Genomic DNA, 19,598 nt, shown 5'->3' on the forward strand with positions numbered 1-19,598 from the left:
CATTGTCTCTCCTCAAAAGTTATGAAGACCTCTCCAGGACCCCTTTCCTTTTATTTATTTAGTTCTGAGTTATTTATTTATATAGTTTGTTTATTTTACTTTATTATTTCTCTCTAATCTTATATGCCTTAATGTTTGTAAATTTGTTGTGATAAAAAATACTTTATTTTAAATATTCTAATCCTTTACCCGCATTTTAGCACATACAAATCATACAAATTAATTAATAATTAATTAATAATCCAGTATTAGTGTGATTGTTGTGCTTACTAACACATTGAAGTCTATTAATGCCCATTCAGTCCCATTGTATTCATAAAACAGCACCTGTATAATAAACATGTATTATGTATTTATAGTTTTTTTGATAGGCAGATATTCAGTAAACATAGACAGACTGATGTAAGTATCACACATGTTTAATTTGCAACTTCTTACATTTTAAAACTATACTTGAGTACAGGTTTGTTGCTGAATTAACGAGTTCCAGGACTTTGCTCCCGTCACAATAAAAGCTGTCTGAGCAAAAGATGTTTTACAGAATGGAACTTCTTATTCTACTGTAGTCTCTTGATGTATTTGCAGAGATGCTAATGAGCAAGTCCATTTAAACATTTAAAAACAAGCGTTATCATAACGTAAATCAATACAATTTGCCAAAGCTTAAGATGACGTAAAATGCGGCAATGATGGTACCTTACTTGGTTTTTGTCCAAGATTTTCAAGGCCTGATTGTAAAGACACTCTTTAATTACACTGGACAGACAGTAGCAGTAGTAGTAGTTAAGTCTTAATACTTAACTTCTGTTACTTACCCAATTAACAGGGATGAAGTATTTAGGGATTTAGGGATTCTTTTGCAGGCAGCTTTGTTAGACATTGTTTTATAGATTAGCGTTTCAGCAACAGCCTCAGAGATTTTGCCACATACATGTACGACTGTGTAGTCAGCCAGTAGACATAAAGGTTAATCATATTTTAATCTTTGCATGATTATATTTATCCAAAACTCATGTCAGTCATCATCAATGCAAACAGAAATCAAACACATTTTCAATGCATCTATAGTTTTATTATGGACCTGTTTTCTCTTTGTCTTCACGTGGGTTCACATTTTATTGTTTGTTTTTGCTTTCAGCATCAATAATACAGTCCCGAGAATGCAAAGTGCACACATTATCTAATCAAACCTGGAAGTTTTGTCTTATACGATCCACCTGGCAGCGTATGAGCAATATTGTTATTCTCTAATTTTACTGCTTTATCCTTGTGTTTATCTGACCAGGAAGTTAAACCGTATTTTTTTTTTGGGGGGTAGACTGTAAACAGTAAGTACATTTTTTCAGAAGAACAGTTAGCCTACAAAAAAAAACCTTTATTGATCCCCAGTTGAGAAAAAAAAAAAACACAAGCCAGCCTATTAAAAGAAATAAGTTACAAGAATAAAATAATGTTTTTTACTGTTTGTGTCGCTATGTGAGAGTGCTGCTTTGTTTAGTGGTGATGTTTGGTTTTCGTGCTGTATGTTTGTTCACCTGTATGACTCGAATACACTGTTGCACAACTGTCCGCAGGTTATCTGAAACCAGACTCTTCCTGGCAGGAGAGAGTTTGTGCCTCTGTCCATCTGAGGCCAGGAGGGATGAGGTTTACACCATCTCCTCTTCTCTGAAGTGGGCTGTCAACATCATAAAAACCACACCGAGACATTTCATCATGAGGCAATACAAAAAGTTTAGGTTATCGAGAGAGGGGATGCTTCAGTTCTATCAGGCTGTGCAGATCTGATAGTAAGGGGAATGCTGTTCCACTAGGGGGCTGCAACAGAAAAGGTGCAATAACGCCTGAGCTTAAGTTTAGAAGGCAGTGTGAACAAGCCATAATGAATCCAAGTATACAGTGAGTTGCAAAGCCCAGGATAAGAAAACCAACCACCCAACGAAGCCTCTAGGCAGTTCACGACTGCCTAGAGTGGACTGGTTGCGTGGTGTCAGGGAGAGATAAAGCTGGGTGATGCCCCATAACAGTGGGAGGACATTTTTAAATTTTTTTTATGAATTGGCCAAGGGGAAGCATGTACATGGAGAAAACAAAGGGACCTAGGATCGAACCCTGTGGGACACCTTGGGAGAGTGTAGCTGGCGAGACAGGTAAAATCGTTGACAGAAAAGCTTATATTTTTGAGGTAGGATGTGAACCTGTTCAAAGCAAAGCCATCAACACCAACCCCTTACTGGAGACGGTCTATTAAAACGTCCTGATCCACTGTATCGAACGCTGAGGTCAAGAAGGATCAGGAAGGTGCAGTCTCCAGAGGCGACAGAGAAGATCAGGGCGTTTTTGGACATACAGCATTGCACTGCATCCAAGCACTGGATACTAGTAGTCATATTCACGAACAAAAGGCTTCACCCTCCTATAATCGTTCAAACACTTTCCGTCCCGCACCTGACTGGATGAATGATAAGCAATGTGGGGGCTAAGTTCAGTTTTTACAGGAGAGTCTGAACCACCACGTGCTTGAAGGAGGTTGGAATGGTACCAGAGGCCAGGGAGCTGTAATAGAGAGGATGCTGGGACCGGCAAAAACATGCTTCAGGTGTCGGTGGGGCCTTATCTATTTTCAAGGAAAATAACAAAGACATTTGCAGTAAATCATCAATAAACAACAGCACATGCCCTGATAAGATGTGCACATAAATATCCCTCTGTGGTCCACATTAAATCATATTCAGCAACATATAGCATCAACTGCAGCTCTTCATCTTCTACTGAGTTCATCTTGCAAATCAAGGTATGTGAGTAGTCATGCTTTTGAATGCACAGTTTGGATGTTACATTTTAGTCTGCTTACTGTGCACAGTTAAGGCTTCACATAATGTATTAAGTGTTTTTATTTGCCACCAGTGATTCATCTTTTAACAGTTATTTTATTGTGTGGACTATGTAATATGTAATATGTAATATATATAATGATATGTAACTTCTGGAATAAAGATAGTTGTAAATCTTGGATACATTTCATATTGGAATAATAATGTAACAATGTTTAGTGTAATTCTGTTATTCAGTCTCTTTTCTGTCTCAACCAGAACAATGAAACGCAGTACAGTTCTGCTTTTGCAAATCCTCCTTGGGACGTGCTCAGCTTACACCTATCGTAAGTACACATCTGTGATTTCTTTGCTACAAAACACTTGAATCGACTTTATTGTTACATACAAAATCATACACATATAGTACAATGTATAACGTACAACGTGCGGTGAAATTTGTCCTCTGCATTTAACCCATCCCAAGGAGCAGTGGGAAGCCAGTGCACATTGCCTTGGTCGAGGGCACTGAGTGGGGAATTAGCCAGAAAGTGTACAGGCCTCAGTGTTTTGCCATATCAACTTAAAGGTTATATATATGAGATTTAAAACATTAATAACGCAACAAGCATTTACTTGCTGTGTAAAGATATAGTGGAGCATAGGCCATGCGTAGGTTAGTACATGCAGTTCTGTCATGTTAGTCTCTCCGTTTCCAACTACTAAAACTGCTGTTTTTCTCATCGATGGGACTGAATGAAGGATTTATTTTGACCAAACCAGAGTTGGTGATTGTTGGAACAGTGGAAAGACTAGCAAACACTTTGAATTTGAAGTTACAATGTTATGATGATATGTGAAATAAAATGTTTTGTCTTTGGAGTCTGGTGGCGAGTAATTTCCATAAGGTTGTCATACATTTAGAATAACAATCAGCGGCAAAAAACATTTTAGACGTACTTCGGCGGGTCATTTGTCCCCAAGGATTAGCTTACATTACATAACAGCCTATTTCGCAAAACATTGCACACTAAACTGTTTAATTAAGGGTTTATTTTGACCAAACCAGTGCTGGTGATTGTTGGAAAGACTGTGGTAAGACTAACAAAGTAGATTTGGTGAGTTTGTTTCTTTCCATTTTGTTTTACGATTATCTGCGAGGTAAAATTATTGGTTTTGTCTAGTGTCTGGTGGGTTGTTGAGCCCATTTGTTTTGGTCTGACATGCTGTGCTCTAGTGTGACATCTAGCAGTTGTGAATTTCATATATATAACCTTCAAAATGTGATGATATGTTGTTCGCAAATTGTTTCTGCTGCCCCCAAATTTTTTTTCTGTTATAAATTTCAATGTATATTTCATCTGTTTCATTCATAGAAAATGTAGCCTTGCGTGGAAAAGCGACCCAGTCAGACCGCTATTCAAACATATTTGGATCTGCCTACAACGCTATTGATGGAAACCGTGACTCTAACTACGATGCTGGATCATGCACCCACACTGATGGTCAGACCAACCCCTGGTGGAGAGTGGACCTGCTGGAACCCTACATCGTCACCTCCGTCATCATCACCAACAGAGGAGACTGCTGTCCAGAGAGGCTTAACGGGGCAGAGATTCACATCGGCAACTCTTTACAAGACAATGGTGCCTCAAATCCAGTGTAAGTGAATGTCATGACTTATATTATATATACTTTATTAAATATAAGGTTTCACCCAGGAGATTGTTTAGGAGACGTAAGCCATCCAAATGGTGATGCAGCTCATCTTAGGAGCCGAACAGAACACATCTGCTGTGTGTGTTTCCGGCATGTTAATGTTGTATTTAATTTACTGTATTAGTTTTTTATTTTAGCAAATGTGTTCACTATTTCAGATGATGTGGCGCACCTTCAGGAAGTCTAATTTTTTTTTGTACTGAGTATTGTGCTCATTTACTGTATTGCTTCATCTTGCTTAATATTCACAATCCCCTGTTCAATTGAAAGGCACCATTGAAAGGGAGTAGGGAGGAAAGGTTGTTGTTCATTTACATTCCCTCATCATGCACAAAGAATCCAACCTGTTCATTTTAAGTTTATATGGCCACTGAGAATGATCAATTCTGACTGACAGAAAGTGTAACCGGTCACCTCTGATACAGATGGTTTATATGCGCCTGATCAAACCAAGTTCCAAAATAAGTCATAATTTTAGTTTAGTTTAGTTAGTTTAGTTTTCAGTTTTGCCCAGTGTTTGTATTATTTCTTACATTATATTGCTGTATATCTATCTATCTAGAATAGGTACTGCAGTTATAAAACAAATGTATGCATGTCTGTTTTCTCTTTTAGGGTTGGTGTTATTTCTCATATCCCAGCAGGCAGGTCTTTAAAAGTATCTTTTAATAGACTTGTGGAGGGACGTTACGTGAGTGTGGTTCTGCCTGGTTCAGGAAGGGTCCTTACACTCTGTGAAGTGGAGGTCTACGGGTATCGTGCCCCAACTGGTGAGAATTGACTATTGAAGAAACACATTGTGTGATTCTCTAGGGGATGCTGCCACCTCATTTTCTACAGCTGCAGTGAAACCCATTGAATGAAGAAAATGGCAAAAATTAAGCAAAATTATAAATTTTCTAGGTCTGATTTATTTTGCTTTTCTCTCCTGTGTTTATGACTTAAAACAAACAATACAAGTTTCGAGAATTTTTTCACAGATAAAAAAAACAACTAAAAGTCCGGTGTGTAACATTTATGAAATATAATATTCATTGGTATGTTTGTATTAGTGTCTAACCACCTGAAAATGAGAATGGTTAAGTATTTTTGTTTCACCTACCACCATGTTAAACTGCCATGTTTCTACAGTGGTCCAGAAGGGACAGACAAAAAAACTGTCTCTAGATAGGCCCTACACAATCTGATCTTTAAGGATTTTTTTCTGAAAAAACCTGAACACAGAAGAGAAAACATCTCAGATAAGACTTGGAAAACAGACCACTTAAATTTTTTGTGGACATAATTGACACATTTACAACAGCTAACTGCTGATGCTGCCAAGTTTTGCAGTGCTGATCCAAAATACAACAGGCATCCACACAACTTTTTCTTTCCTGACAGTATCATCTTAACGCTGAAAATCAATAAGCTGTGAATTTCAGGTTCCAGTCATAAATAGATTTGGATCACTCCATTCTGCAGACAGCATAAAAAAAAACTAGGTATCAGTGCTGATGTTTGCAACTGTGTTCTTTGTGCAGGAGAGAACCTGGCACTCCAAGGAAAAGCCACACAGTCGTCACTGTATTCTTATTTAGGCGACGCAAATCATGCCATAGACGGGAATCGTGCCAGTGCCTGGACCCAGGCTTCTTGTTCTCACACAGGCCCTGACTTTACACCCTGGTGGAGGTTGGATCTGGGCAAAACCCATAAAGTGTTTTCTGTCACAATAACCAACCGCAAAGAGGTTTCCTCACGACTCAATGGAGCTGAGATCCGGATTGGAGATTCTCTTGATAACAATGGCAACAGCAATGCAAGGTAGTGTACAGTTTTAGATTTAAATACTACAACTAAAAGGTTTGTTGTGAGTTAACAAAGTAATTTCTTCTTCTGCTAGGTGTGCTGTGATCTCAAGCATCCCTGGAGGTTTCACCCAAAACTTCCAGTGTAACGGGATGGATGGTCGCTACGTTAACATAGTCATTCCTGGAAGAACCGAGTACCTACACGTGTGTGAGGTGGAGGTTTATGGCTCCAGACTGGATTAGGTCTGAAGAGGTTCAAACTTTGTGACAAAGACAATTTACACTGTCGATATGTAGCTGATGCGCTTTTTCCTACCTTCCCTCAATGATGTAAACAGAATGGGCAAAATGATAGAAATAGATTTTATTATTTACACCACATAAACTGACATAATGATATAAACATAAACATAGTATTGTTTAATCATCCAGAAGACTCTTGAAAATGCTGAAATATAAATAAACAGTGGTGAAAACAGCAACAGGGAAATTAAAGTTGTGATTTTGAGTGTATATATACTGTATAAACATATATGATGTATAAAATTTTTACTTTTGTATTTGTTTGTGTCATATTTTATTATGTAAAGCTGTAGTAAAGTAGAAGATTTTCTATTCTAATATTTGACTTTTCTTTGTACTGTCACTGCCAACGGTTAAATATGATATCACCTTTGCTGAAATAAACTGAAACAATAAATATAACCTGCCATGTCTTTGTTCTTATTTCATCCATACTCAAGGAAAAGGCCCTACTGCCAGCTGAGTTCTTTTTAACTCAGGGGGACAGACAGGAGTCCTGTATTCTGACATAGCGTAGCGTACGGGATGGCACATATGGTATAATGACATCAGACAGGTATGAAGAGACAAGCCTATTCACAGTTTTGTCAGTCATCAGAAGCACCTGATAGTCTGATCTGACATTTCTATTTTTGAGTGCTTACACACTTCAGACTACATAATAGACTTCACACGTTTTCAGTGGGCTGCTATATGGTGTGTTTGTTTACAAATGTTGTCCCATGCCCTGTTTTTATAGCTGAAGTTTATTTATGGCCGTTTTTTAACAAACAGTTTTTACATATTGTTAAAAGTTGCCCATCCCTGACCTGTTTGGTGAGACTGCAGATATGAACTTTGTCATCCAAGGAAGTCGCCTGTGGTAAATCATCAGTGAACAAGGTTGTGCCATGATAAGAAAGGCATATAAATATCCCTGTGGTTCACATCAAATCATATTCAGCTCTTCATCTTCTCCTGAGTTTATCTCAAGTCAAGGTATGTGGTTGTAGATGAATAGTCTTTTAAATACACAGTTTGGGGCATTCAACTTATGTCTGCTTACTACAGTTAAGGGTAGTTTTTTAATAATATTCACATTTTAAGATTGTTGTAGATCTGGGATAAATGTCATACAGTAATAATAATGTTGATAATGTTAATTTCTGTTACTGATTCTCTTTTCTGTCTCAACCAGAATAATGAAACACAGTTCAGTCCTGCTTTTGCAGCTCCTCCTGGGAACATGCTCAGTTTACACCTATCGTAAGTTTAATCTGTGATTTCTTTATTACAAAACATTGCAGTCCTGCTCCACTCAAAAATGTGTTTTTTGTAGTTAAGCTTTTACTTAATATGCTCTTATTATTACGCATCTATGTTCTCTTCAAAGCCACCAAAGTTCTTTGACAAAAACAGTAATTTTACATCAGAGAACACAGGAGTTGCTGTTACACTGCTGGATGTGTAAAAAGCAACAGTTTGTTAATAAATTTGCCAAATCAATTACAAAGGTGATAATATGTCAGTGTTGTGTTAACAAACTGTTTCTGCTGCCACAAAGTGGCTAAAAAAATTGTTTTTGCAGGTTTAGTAATTTACACAAATTTTTCCAAAATGCATTACAATGTGTATTTCAACTTGCTCATTCATAGAAAATGTGGCCTTGCGTGGAAAAGCATCCCAGTCAAGTGTGAATGAATCTGGAACTGCCAACAACGCTATTGATGGAAACCGCGATTATAACTACCCGGCCGGATCGTGCACCCAGACTGCTGAACAGACCAACCCCTGGTGGAGAGTGGACCTGCTGGAGCCCTACATCGTCACCTCCATCATCATCACCAACAGAGGAGACTGCTGTGCAGAAAGGATCGATGGGGCAGAGATTCACATCGGAAACTCTTTACAAGATGGTGGCGTCACAAATCCAGTGTAAGTTAAATTAGTTATTAAATAAACACTAGCTAACTAAAGTTTTCAAATGTGGCAGAGTGGCCAAGTGTTGTTATTATTTCTTTTTTTATATTACAATTTCCTCTCTCTTTATTTCTTTTAGGGTTGGTGTAATTTCTCGTATCCCAGCAGGCAGGTCTTTAAAAATGACTCTTACAGGACTTGCGGAGGGACGTTATGTGACTGTGGCTCTACTTGGTTCAAAAAAAGTCCTTACACTCTGTGAAGTGGAAGTCTACGGGTACCGTGCCCCAACTGGTGAGAATTTGTGCTATTATGTAATTAAATATGATGCTGAAGCCACATAAGGTGCAATTTTCTAGGTGATGCCTGATTTTCTGTACAGTTGCAATCAGATGTCTTAACCAACATTCAGTGTGGTGAGATTCACCACTAATTTAAAAATGAATAAACATCAAAATTATTTATAGGCCTTAATAAATTTGTGTGGAGAAACTGTTTCTCAAAAGTTACTGGGATTCTGGATAGATGTCAAAAAATATTTAAACATTTGTTATACATACTGCAGACAATGACATACATACAATTTAGGCATTTACTTTAAGACATACACTAATTGGGGCCACTTTGTTCTGCAGAGAGCATCAAGGAAAACTAGTTATCAGTGCTAATGTTTGCAACTGTGTCCTTTGTGCAGGAGAGAACCTGGCGTTCCAAGGAAAAGCCACACAGTCGTCACTGAATCATTTTTGGGGCGATGCAAGTCATGCCATAGACGGGAATCATGCCAGCAATTGGGACCAGGGTTCCTGTGGTCACACACGTAGGGAATACAATCCCTGGTGGAGGCTGGATCTGGGCAAAACCCATAAAGTGTTATCTGTCAGCATAACCAACTACAGAAATCATCCTTTACGACTTAATGGAGCTGAGATCCGAATTGGAGATTCTCTTGCAAACAATGGCAACAACAATCCCAGGTAGAGTTATTGAGTAAAACACTAATATAACTAAAAGGTCTGTGATTAATGTTTATCTGCCATTAGATTTGTTTGGAATAACCCACAAAAAATCTATCTAAGAATATAAATTTGGCATAGCACCTTTAAAACTCAAGAAGAACATGAGACATATTTCTTAGAGAATCCACTTATTAAACTGATCATTCTATGAGTTAACAAAGTAATTTCTTCCTCTGCTAGGTGTGCTGTCGTCTCAAGCATCACTGGAGGCTTCACTGAAACCTACCAGTGTAACGGGATGGACGGTCGCTACGTTAACGTAGTCATTCCTGGAAGAACCGAGGAGCTGACCCTGTGTGAGGTGGAGGTTTACGGCTCCAGACTGGATTAGGTCTGAGGAGGTTCAACATTTATAACAAAGACATTATCTCTGTTCAAATGTTCCAGTGAGTAATGAGACAGTTACAGTGAGCCAGCATACTGTGACATGTCAAAATGTGATGGCCTTAACATCCACAGTATTAAATTATAAAGGAGAGTTTTGTGCTTCTATTGAATTCAGGAAAATTAGTTCATTTAATCTTTACAGTGGTAGTGACAATTTTGTTGTGATTGTATACATGTATGAACGTGAATGAACTTTGTACTTTTGTATTTGTTTGGGTATTATTTTATTTTGTAAAGGTGTTGCAGAGTTGTTTTTTGAATCTTTGTTGAAGATTTCCTTTTCTTATACTCAACTTTTCTTTGTACTGTCACTGCCTGCATATTAATATTTAATGACCTTTGTTGCAATAAATAAACTGAAAGAAAATAAACTCTTTGTAACATGTATTTTCTCCTAAGCTAATTCTGCTGTTGTTGCTGCTAATATTTCTGTCATTATATATATATATATATGTTTGAATCATATACCCCCTTTCCACCAACACAAACCTTGTGCTAGTTGTGGCCTGGTGCTACTGCTGGTTGGTTCAACTTTGCACGGGCTTGAGACCCACATGAAGCATTTTTTCTAGTTTTAAGGCCCATTATAGTCTTTCAGTGGCTAGATTTGTATGTTAGTTTAAAGGATTTTAGTCAAGAAGAACTGGCTTAGACCATAGGCCAATTTATTTTAGCTCAATGCAAAAAAATCTGATTATATCTAAGAATATTTGGTATGTTTCTAGAAGAGCTGTTCTTGCAGCGTGGAACCAGTTTTCCAGGCTGAGAGTCAGTTCTTTGTCTGGCAGAACGTAAAGAACTGGTTTGATATCAGGTGACAACTCCGAACCAGTCTTCAACCTGCCTTGGTGGAAAAGGGGTAATAGAGCAATATATCTGAACAGTTGTCCTCATGAAACCCCTGTATGTACAGCTGAACACTTTTCTGGCCAACAGTTTAACTACCACTCTAAATCAGTGCACAAGGTATATTAAACTGCACATGCAAAGAACACACATTATCTAACCAAACCTTGAAGTTGTGCCTTATACAATCCACCTGGCAGTGTATCAGCTCTATTGCTATTCTCTAAATTTACTGTTTCATCCCTGACCAGGAAGTTCAACAGTAGTTATTCGGGAACTGACTGTAAACACAAGTACACATTTTTCAAAACAAAAGGGAGCCTATGAGAGATAAGATAAAGAAACTCTTATTGATCTACAGTGGAGAAAAATAAAAGGGAAACATAATACAATTCTATAAAGCCTAATAAAAGTGCATGTTAACATTGTTGCAAAGTTCATTCAACTAATGTCGTAATGCAACTTGAAGATACAGCATGAATCTGCAAAGATTTATTTCAATGCTATGATTTTCTCATATATAACATATCACCTAACCACTGATGCAATAATAAGGCAAATCTGTATATAAACAAGCTCTCAAGGTCCTGGATTAAAAGCTCTAGTCACTATATACTTCCTAGATATGGTCTCCTTCGCTCTGAAAATCGAATCCATTTACCACATTCATCTATCAGAAAAATGTTGGGGAAAGGTTAACCAGTTCAAGAATAAGAAGGGACATACTTTTCCCAAGGAGAACAGACAACTTTTGCAGTCAGAGCTTCCTAGTTTTGGAATACAAATATATAATATAGCAACTCTCACTGTTCCTTTGCATATAACCTTAAAATTTGGTTAAAAAGCAAGCAGACCTGCCCTTGAGTTAAGGTTAGGGGTTGTAACCCTATCTCTGCCTTTTTTCTCTGACATACACCAGACTCTCACTCAGAAGTTTTGAAAGAAAATTTGATCTAAGCATCTATCTAAGCGTTTTAGTCCTTGGTGTCAAAAAGCATTGACGAAATGCAACTGCTGTTTGCATTCTGAATCGATTAAGGGTCTTAGCTAATCTTTAGTTTATTTCATACACAATGAAGCCTTAGTAGCTGTCAAAGTTCATATGGCATTAAAGTATTTGATCTTTAGAAAGCCAGCATGAGACAAAAGTAAAATAAGTTTCAATCCTTGAACTGCTTGATAACTGAAATGAGCCTTATCTACATACAAGACAAAGACCAAGTCGCCTGTGGTAAAACATCAATAAACAAATGCACGTGCCATGATAGGATGTGCACATAAATATCCCTGTGCGGTCCACATCAAATCATATTGATCAACACACAGCATAAACTGCAGCTCCTCATCTTCTACTGAGTTTATCTTGCAAATCAAGGTATGTGGTTGTAGCTGAAAAGCTTCTCAGTACATAGATTAGATGGAGCTTTTTATTTGCCACCAGTCAACAGTTATTTCTCATCTATGCACTTTGGATTTCTATCTTGTGGAGAAAAGATAGTTGTCATCATACCAATGTTAATTTCTTCAGTGTAAATTCTGTTTTTTTTCTCAACCAGAACAATGAAACACAGTTCAGTTCTGCTTTTGTACCTCCTCCTGGGGACGAGCTCAGCTTACACCTATCGTAAGTACAATCTGTGAATTCTTTATTACAAAACATTGCAGTCCTGCTCCACTCAAAAATGAGTTTTTTTTTCTTGGTGTTTCTTGCTCCGAGGTTTGGACTCTTTATACAGTTCAGCTTTAACTTAATATCCTCTTATTATTATGCATCTATGTTCTCTTCAAAGCCACCAAAGTCCTTTGACAAAAACTGTAATTTTACATCAGAGAACACAGGAATTGCTGTTACACTGCGGGATGTGTAAAAAGAAGGGATGTCCGATAATATCGGCCCGATATTCACTAAAAAATGAAATATTGGGAATTATCGGTATTGGGTTTTTATAACCGATGTTTGTTCTGTAGGCTTCAGCATTTCCGAGCCTGCATGAACGCAGCATGGGACGTTTACGGGCGAGCGCTAGATGACATATAAGAACAACAACTACACTAGACTGGTTGGTTGCTAACCGTGGCTAACAAGCAAACAATTTAAAGCTGAATGATTTTAATATTTAAACAAAATAAATGCAATGCACCTTAAATATTTGACCCTGCTATGAGCTGTTCCTTAATTTACATTAGCACTCCTTCAGGTGCATAATACAATTAAACACATTAACCAAAGATTGCGCTTAGCTAGTGATTAGCGTTAGCGCTCTTTTCAGTATTAATACAATGAAAGTTGACGTTGTTCTCTTATTTTGCACAGACAGTGTTTACATTTGGAAAGCTATGTTGCATTTATGTATGCATCCAGTGGGGCATCACAATAAAATGAGGCGTAATGTGTTAATTCCACAATAGGAGATATGTTATGTTGTTACCTAACAACAGTTTTGGTGTAAAAAGCCTGCATATATCGGTATCGGAAATTGAGAGTTGGACAATATCGGAATATCAGATATCGGCAGAAAAGCCAATATGGAGCATTCCTAGTAAAAAGCAACAGTTTGCTAACAGATTTGCCAAATCAATTACAAAGGTGAAAATATGTCAGTGTTAACAAATAGTTTCTGCTGCTACAAAGGTATAAAAAATAATTTAATAAAAAAAATAATTTACATACATTTTTCCAAAATGCATTATAATTTGTATTTCAACTCGCTCATTCATAGAAAATGTGGCCTTGCGTGGAAAAGCGTCTCAGTCAAGTGTACAAGAATTTCGATCTGCCTACAACGCTATTGATGGAAACCGCGATTATAACTACGCGGCCGGATCGTGCACCCTCACTGATGAACAGACCAACCCCTGGTGGAGAGTGGACCTGCTGGAGCCCTACATCGTCACCTCCATCATCATCACCAACAGAGGAGACTGCTGTGCAGAAAGGATCGATGGGGCAGAGATTCACATCGGAAACTCTTTACAAGATGGTGGTGTCACAAATCCAGTGTAAGTTAAATTAGTTATTAAATAAACACTAGCTAACTAAAGTTTTCAAATGTGGCAGAGTGGCCAAGTGTTGTTATTATTTCTTTTTTTATATTACAATTTCCTCTCTCTTTATCTCTTTTAGGGTTGGTGTAATTTCTCGTATCCCAGCAGGCAGGTCTTTAAAAATGACTCTTACTGGACTTGCAGAGGGACGTTATGTGACTGTGGCTCTACTTGGTTCAAAAAAAGTCCTTACACTCTGTGAAGTGGAAGTCTACGGGTACCGTGCCCCAACTGGTGAGAATTTGATCCATTATGCAATTAAATATGACGTTGGAGCTGCAGAAGCTGCAGAAAGCATCAAGGAAAACTAGGTATCAGGACTAATGTTTGCAACTGTGTCCTTTGTGCAGGAGAGAACCTGGCACTCCAAGGAAAAGCTTCACAGTCGTCACTGTATTCTTATTTAGGCGATGCAAGTCATGCCATAGACGGGAATCGTGCCAGTGCCTGGACCCAGGCTTCTTGTTCTCACACAGGCCCTGACTTCAACGCCTGGTGGAGGTTGGATCTGGGCAAAACCCACAAAGTGTTTTCTGTCACAATAACCAACATCAAAGAGGCTTCCTCACGACTCAATGGAGCTGAGATCCGGATTGGAGATTCTCTTGAAAACAATGGCAACAGCAATCCGAGGTAGTGTACAGTTTTAGATTTAAATACTACAACTAAAAGGTTTGTTGTGAGTTAACAAAGTAATTTCTTCTTCTGCTAGGTGTGCTGTGATCTCAAGCATCCCTGGAGGTTTCACCCAAAACTTCCAGTGTAACGGGATGGATGGTCGATACGTTAACATAGTCATTCCTGGAAGAACCGAGTACCTACACGTGTGTGAGGTGGAGGTTTATGGCTCCAGACTGGATTAGGTCTGAAGAGGTTCAAACTTTGTGACAAAGACAATTTACACTGTCGATATGTAGCTGATGCGCTTTTTCCTACCTTCCCTCAATGATGTAAACAGAATGGGCAAAATGATAGAAATAGATTTTATTATTTACACCACATAAACTGACATAATGATATAAACATATATGATGTATAAAATTTGTACTTTTGTATTTGTTTGTGTCATATCTTATTATGTAAAGCTGTAGTAAAGTAGAAGATTTTCTATTCTTATATTTGACTTTTCTTTGTACTGTCACTGCCAACGGTTAAATATGATATCACCTTTGCTGAAATAAACTGAAACTATAAATATAACCTGCCATGTCTTTGTTCTCATTTCATCCATACTCATGGTACGATAAGGAAAAGGCCCTACTGCCAGCTGAGTTCTTTTTAACTCAGGGGGACAGACAGGAGTCCTGTATTCTGACATAGCGTAGCGTACGGGATGGCACATATGGTATAATGACATCAGACAGGTATGAAGAGACAAGCCTATTCACAGTTTTGTCAGTCATCAGAAGCACCTGATAGTCTGATCTGACATGAATGAGGAGCCAATGAAATGAAGCTTAAATTGGTGTAATATGATAACATTTTCTGGATCTAGTTACGATTCAATCATCAGCATTTTCTATTTTTGAGTGCTTACACACTTCAGACTACATAATAGACTTCACACGTTTTCAGTGGGCTGCTATATGGTGTGTTTGTTTACAAATGTTGTCCCATGCCCTGTTTTTATAGCTGGAAGTTTATTTATGGCCGTTTTTTAACAAACAGTTTTTACATATTGTTAAAAGTTGCCCATCCCTGACCTGTTTGGTGAGACTGCAGATATGAACTTTATCATCCAAGGAAGTCGCCTGTGGTAAATCATCAGTGAACAAGGTTGTGTCATTATAAGAAAGGCATATAAATATCCCTGTGTGGTTCACATCAAATCATATTCAGCTCTTCATCTTCTCCTGAGTTTATCTCAAGTCAAGGTATGTGGTTGTAGATGAATAGTCTTTTAAATACACAGTTTGGGGCATTCAACTTATGTCTGCTTACTACAGTTAAGGGTAGTTTTTTAATAATATTCACATTTTAAGATTGTTGTAGATCTGGGATAAATGTCATACAGTAATAATAATGTTGACAATGTTCATTTCTGTTACTGATTCTCTTTTCTGTCTCAACCAGAATAATGAAACACAGTTCAGTCCTGCTTTTGCAGCTCCTCCTGGGAACATGCTCAGTTTACACCTATCGTAAGTTTAATCTGTGATTTCTTTATTACAAAACATTGCAGTCCTGCTCCACTCAAAAATTTGTTTTTTGTAGTTAAGCTTTTACTTAATATGCTCTTCTTATTACGCATCTATGTTCTCTTCAAAGCCACCAAAGTTCTTTGACAAAAACAGTAATTTTACATCAGAGAACACAGGAGTTGCTGTTACACTGCTGGATGTGTAAAAAGCAACAGTTTGCTAATAAATTTGCCAAATCAATTACAAAGGTGATAATATGTCAGTGTTGTGTTAACAAATTGTTTTTGCTGCCACAAAGTGGCTAAAAAAAATGTTTTTGCAGGTTTAGTAATTAACACAAATTTTTCTAAAATGCATTACAATGTGTATTTCAACTCGCTCATTCATAGAAAATGTGGCCTTGCGTGGAAAAGCATCCCAGTCAAGTGTGAATGAATCTGGAACTGCCAACAACGCTATTGATGGAAACCGCGATTATAACTACCCGGCCGGATCGTGCACCCAGACTGCTGAACAGACCAACCCCTGGTGGAGAGTGGACCTGCTGGAGCCCTACATCGTCACCTCCATCATCATCACCAACAGAGGAGACTGCTGTGCAGAAAGGATCGATGGGGCAGAGATTCACATCGGAAACTCTTTACAAGATGGTGGCGTCACAAATCCAGTGTAAGTTAAATTAGTTATTAAATAAACACTAGCTAACTAAAGTTTTCAAATGTGGCAGAGTGGCCAAGTGTTTCTATTATTTCTTTTTTTATATTACAATTTCCTCTCTCTTTATTTCTTTTAGGGTTGGTGTAATTTCTCGTATCCCAGCAGGCAGGTCTTTAAAAATGACTCTTACTGGACTTGCAGAGGGACGTTATGTGACTGTGGCTCTACTTGGTTCAAGAAAAGTCCTTACACTCTGTGAAGTGGAAGTCTACGGGTACCGTGCCCCAACTGGTGAGAATTTGTGCTATTATGTAATTAAATATGACGTTGGAGCTGCAGAAGCTGCAGAAAGCATCAAGGAAAACTAGGTATCAGGACTAATGTTTGCAACTGTGTCCTTTGTGCAGGAGAGAACCTGGCGCTCCAAGGAAAAGCTTCACAGTCGTCCCTGCATTCTACAGGCATTGCATATAATGCTATAGATGGGAATCGTGCCAGCTTCTGGAACCAGGGCTCTTGTTCTCACACAGCCCACGACTTCAATGCCTGGTGGAGGCTGGATCTGGGCAAAACCCATAAAGTGTTTTCTGTCAGCATAACCAACTACAGAAATTATCCTTTACGAATTAGGGGAGCTGAGATCCGAATTGGAGATTCTCTTGAAAACAATGGCAACAACAATCCCAGGTACAGTTATTGAGTAAAACACTAATATAACTAAAAGGTCTGTGATTAATGTTTATCTGCCGTTGGATTTGTTTGGAATAACCCTCAAAAAATGAGTTAACAAAGTAATTTCTTCCTCTGCTAGGTGTGCTGTCGTCTCAAGCATCACTGGAGGCTTCACTGAAACCTACCAGTGTAACGGGATGGACGGTCGCTACGTTAACGTAGTCGTTCCTGGAAGAAACGAGTACCTGAGCCTGTGTGAGGTGGAGGTTTACGGCTCCAGACTGGATTAGGTCTGAGGAGGTTCAACATTTATAACAAAGACATTATCTCTGTTCAAATGTTCCAGTGAGTAATGAGACAGTTACAGTGAGCCAGCATACTGTGACATGTCAAAATGTGATGGCCTTAACATCCACAGTATTAAATTATAAAGGAGAGTTTTGTGCTTCTATTGAATTCAGGAAAATTAGTTCATTTAATCTTTACAGTGGTAGTGACAATTTTGTTGTGATTGTATACATGTATGAACGTGAATGAACTTTGTACTTTTGTATTTGTTTGGGTATTATTTTTTTTGTAAAGCTGTTGCAGAGTTGTTTTTATCAATATTTGTTGAAGATTTCCTTTTCTAATACTCAACTTTTCTTTGTACTGTCACTGCATATGAATATTAAATGACCTTTGTTGCAATAAATAAACTGAAAGAAAATAAACTGTTTGTAACATGTATTATGTCGTAAGTTTATTCTGCTGTTGTTGCTGCTAATATTTCTGTCATTATATTCTAGTTTTAAGGCCCATTATAGTCTTTCAGTGGCTAGATTTTTGTGCTAGTTTTTAGGTCAAGAAAATTTGGCTTATCCCATCGGCTGATTTCTTTTAACTCAATGCAAAAAAATCAGATTATTTTGCTTGAGATCAGGTGACAACTCCGAACCAGTCTTCAAACTGCCTTGGTGGAGAAGTGGTAATAGAGCAATATATCTGAACAGTTGTCCCCATGACCTAAACCCCTGTATGTACAGCTGAACACTTTTTTGGCCAAAAGTTTAACTACCACTCTAAATTAGTGCACAAGGTATATTAAACTGCAGCTAAGTTATCCATAATAGCAGTACTTCCTACAATTAATATATGGGAGATACACTTATTCCAGCCTGTTCTCATTCCCAGGGCATTAATTAAGCCCCTCAGTACCTCATACAGATGTGCAAAATACCCTTAAGCTTAACCTAACATATGTATTTGAATCCAAATCATGATGTTTTCATGATGGAGCATCCAATTGCATCTTTAAAGTGTAACTACACCCCTCAATTCTGCATTCTGTATCAGAGACCTGCAAAGGACAGTGACTTTAGGAGGCGTGGCCTCGACACAGACCGGAGTGACTGACAGACTGACCACAGCAGTAAAGCAGGAACAGTGAGCTGGTAGTCAGAGTCTCTGTGTCTGCGCTGGAAACACAAGAGTTTGCTGGAGCTTTTACAGTCACTAGAAGTACATTGGCGGACTTTTTGTAAAAGTTTCTGTGTGGTATCCGTGCTGTAGCTGAGAAAGATTAACTCTCTGGTATGTGTGTGTGTGTCTGTGGGTGGGACTGTCAGTGGGTGGGGGAAGTGGGCTTGACTCCTCTGTTTAAAGGACATTGAGACTATTTTTTTCTATAAATGTCATGATGTTGTAATATTGTCAATTTTAACACCAGTATTGATGTGTTTCATCATAGTACAGTCATATCATACAGTTTACAGATCAAAGTAGACATTAAGGCCAATCATAGTCTTAGTTTTCATGTGATTATATTAATCCAAAAGTCAATCATCATCAGTGCAAAAAGATATCAAACATATTTTCAATGCTTCTAGTATCTAGTATAGTTCTCTCTTCGTCATGTGGGTTCACTCTTTATTGTTTGTTTTTTCCTTTACAGCATTAATATTATAGTCCTGAGAATGCAAAGTACACACATTATCTAACCAAACGTGGAAGTTGTGCCTTATATGATCCACCTGGCAGTGTATCAGCTCTATTGCTATTCTCTAAATTTACTGCTTCATCCCTGACCAGGAAGTTCAACAGTATTTATTCGGGAACTGACTGTAAACACAAGTACACGTTTTTCAAAACAAAAGGGAGCCTATAAGAGATAAGATAAAGAAACTTTTATTGATCTACAGTGGAGAAAAATAAAAGGGAAACATAATACAATATAATAAAACCGGATAAAAGTGCATGTTTACATTGTTGCATTGTTCATTCAATGAATGTCATAATTTAACTTGAAGATACAGCTATATTCCT

The 19,598-nt window shown here is 37.9% G+C and overlaps 4 protein-coding genes across 4 annotated transcripts; all 4 read left to right on the forward strand.

Annotated features, from left to right (window-relative positions):
- The first annotated feature begins 2,693 nt into the window (after positions 1 to 2,693).
- Positions 2,694 to 7,030, forward strand: si:ch211-215k15.4 (fucolectin-1). The gene is made up of 6 exons (XM_051407546.1): positions 2,694 to 2,794; positions 3,093 to 3,160; positions 4,190 to 4,475; positions 5,148 to 5,302; positions 6,056 to 6,338; positions 6,418 to 7,030. The coding sequence occupies exons 2-6, from the start codon at positions 3,097 to 3,099 to the stop codon at positions 6,566 to 6,568; spliced, it is 939 nt and encodes a 312-aa protein (XP_051263506.1). The 5' UTR covers positions 2,694 to 2,794; positions 3,093 to 3,096; the 3' UTR covers positions 6,569 to 7,030.
- A 544-nt stretch (positions 7,031 to 7,574) lies between these two features.
- On the forward strand, positions 7,575 to 10,318 carry LOC127367575 (fucolectin-1-like). The gene is made up of 6 exons (XM_051407549.1): positions 7,575 to 7,606; positions 7,806 to 7,873; positions 8,263 to 8,542; positions 8,667 to 8,821; positions 9,222 to 9,504; positions 9,727 to 10,318. Exons 2-6 carry the CDS (start codon positions 7,810 to 7,812, stop codon positions 9,875 to 9,877), a joined length of 933 nt encoding a protein of 310 aa, XP_051263509.1. The 5' UTR covers positions 7,575 to 7,606; positions 7,806 to 7,809; the 3' UTR covers positions 9,878 to 10,318.
- Positions 10,319 to 12,100: 1,782 nt separating this feature from the next.
- Positions 12,101 to 15,024, forward strand: LOC127367576 (fucolectin-4-like). Its single transcript, XM_051407550.1, has 6 exons — positions 12,101 to 12,154; positions 12,336 to 12,403; positions 13,500 to 13,779; positions 13,904 to 14,058; positions 14,175 to 14,457; positions 14,537 to 15,024. Exons 2-6 carry the CDS (start codon positions 12,340 to 12,342, stop codon positions 14,685 to 14,687), a joined length of 933 nt encoding a protein of 310 aa, XP_051263510.1. The 5' UTR covers positions 12,101 to 12,154; positions 12,336 to 12,339; the 3' UTR covers positions 14,688 to 15,024.
- Positions 15,025 to 15,897: 873 nt separating this feature from the next.
- LOC127367577 (fucolectin-1) lies at positions 15,898 to 18,023 on the forward strand. Its single transcript, XM_051407552.1, has 5 exons — positions 15,898 to 15,965; positions 16,355 to 16,634; positions 16,759 to 16,913; positions 17,030 to 17,309; positions 17,434 to 18,023. Exons 1-5 carry the CDS (start codon positions 15,902 to 15,904, stop codon positions 17,582 to 17,584), a joined length of 930 nt encoding a protein of 309 aa, XP_051263512.1. The 5' UTR covers positions 15,898 to 15,901; the 3' UTR covers positions 17,585 to 18,023.
- The last annotated feature ends 1,575 nt before the right edge of the window (positions 18,024 to 19,598 follow it).

The sequence above is a fragment of the Dicentrarchus labrax genome, unplaced genomic scaffold (genome assembly GCF_905237075.1).
Source record: "Dicentrarchus labrax unplaced genomic scaffold, dlabrax2021, whole genome shotgun sequence".
Lineage (NCBI taxonomy): Eukaryota > Metazoa > Chordata > Actinopteri > Moronidae > Dicentrarchus > Dicentrarchus labrax.

Bases quoted from the DNA above. Each gene is read 5' to 3' on its own strand.
- si:ch211-215k15.4 (XM_051407546.1), top strand. From the start codon at position 3,097: ATGAAACGCAGTACAGTTCTGCTTTTGCAAATCCTCCTTGGGACGTGC. The intron at 3,161-4,189 runs GTAAGTACACAT...TTTCATTCATAG, and splicing joins GTGCTCAGCTTACACCTATC to AAAATGTAGCCTTGCGTGGA. The intron at 5,303-6,055 runs GTGAGAATTGAC...TTCTTTGTGCAG, and splicing joins CGGGTATCGTGCCCCAACTG to GAGAGAACCTGGCACTCCAA.
- LOC127367577 (XM_051407552.1), top strand. From the start codon at position 15,902: ATGAAACACAGTTCAGTCCTGCTTTTGCAGCTCCTCCTGGGAACATGC. The intron at 16,914-17,029 runs GTGAGAATTTGT...TCCTTTGTGCAG, and splicing joins CGGGTACCGTGCCCCAACTG to GAGAGAACCTGGCGCTCCAA. The intron at 17,310-17,433 runs GTACAGTTATTG...TTCCTCTGCTAG, and splicing joins AATGGCAACAACAATCCCAG to GTGTGCTGTCGTCTCAAGCA.
- LOC127367575 (XM_051407549.1), top strand. From the start codon at position 7,810: ATGAAACACAGTTCAGTCCTGCTTTTGCAGCTCCTCCTGGGAACATGC. The intron at 8,543-8,666 runs GTAAGTTAAATT...TATTTCTTTTAG, and splicing joins GGTGGCGTCACAAATCCAGT to GGTTGGTGTAATTTCTCGTA. The intron at 8,822-9,221 runs GTGAGAATTTGT...TCCTTTGTGCAG, and splicing joins CGGGTACCGTGCCCCAACTG to GAGAGAACCTGGCGTTCCAA.
- LOC127367576 (XM_051407550.1), top strand. From the start codon at position 12,340: ATGAAACACAGTTCAGTTCTGCTTTTGTACCTCCTCCTGGGGACGAGC. The intron at 12,404-13,499 runs GTAAGTACAATC...GCTCATTCATAG, and splicing joins GAGCTCAGCTTACACCTATC to AAAATGTGGCCTTGCGTGGA. The intron at 14,059-14,174 runs GTGAGAATTTGA...TCCTTTGTGCAG, and splicing joins CGGGTACCGTGCCCCAACTG to GAGAGAACCTGGCACTCCAA.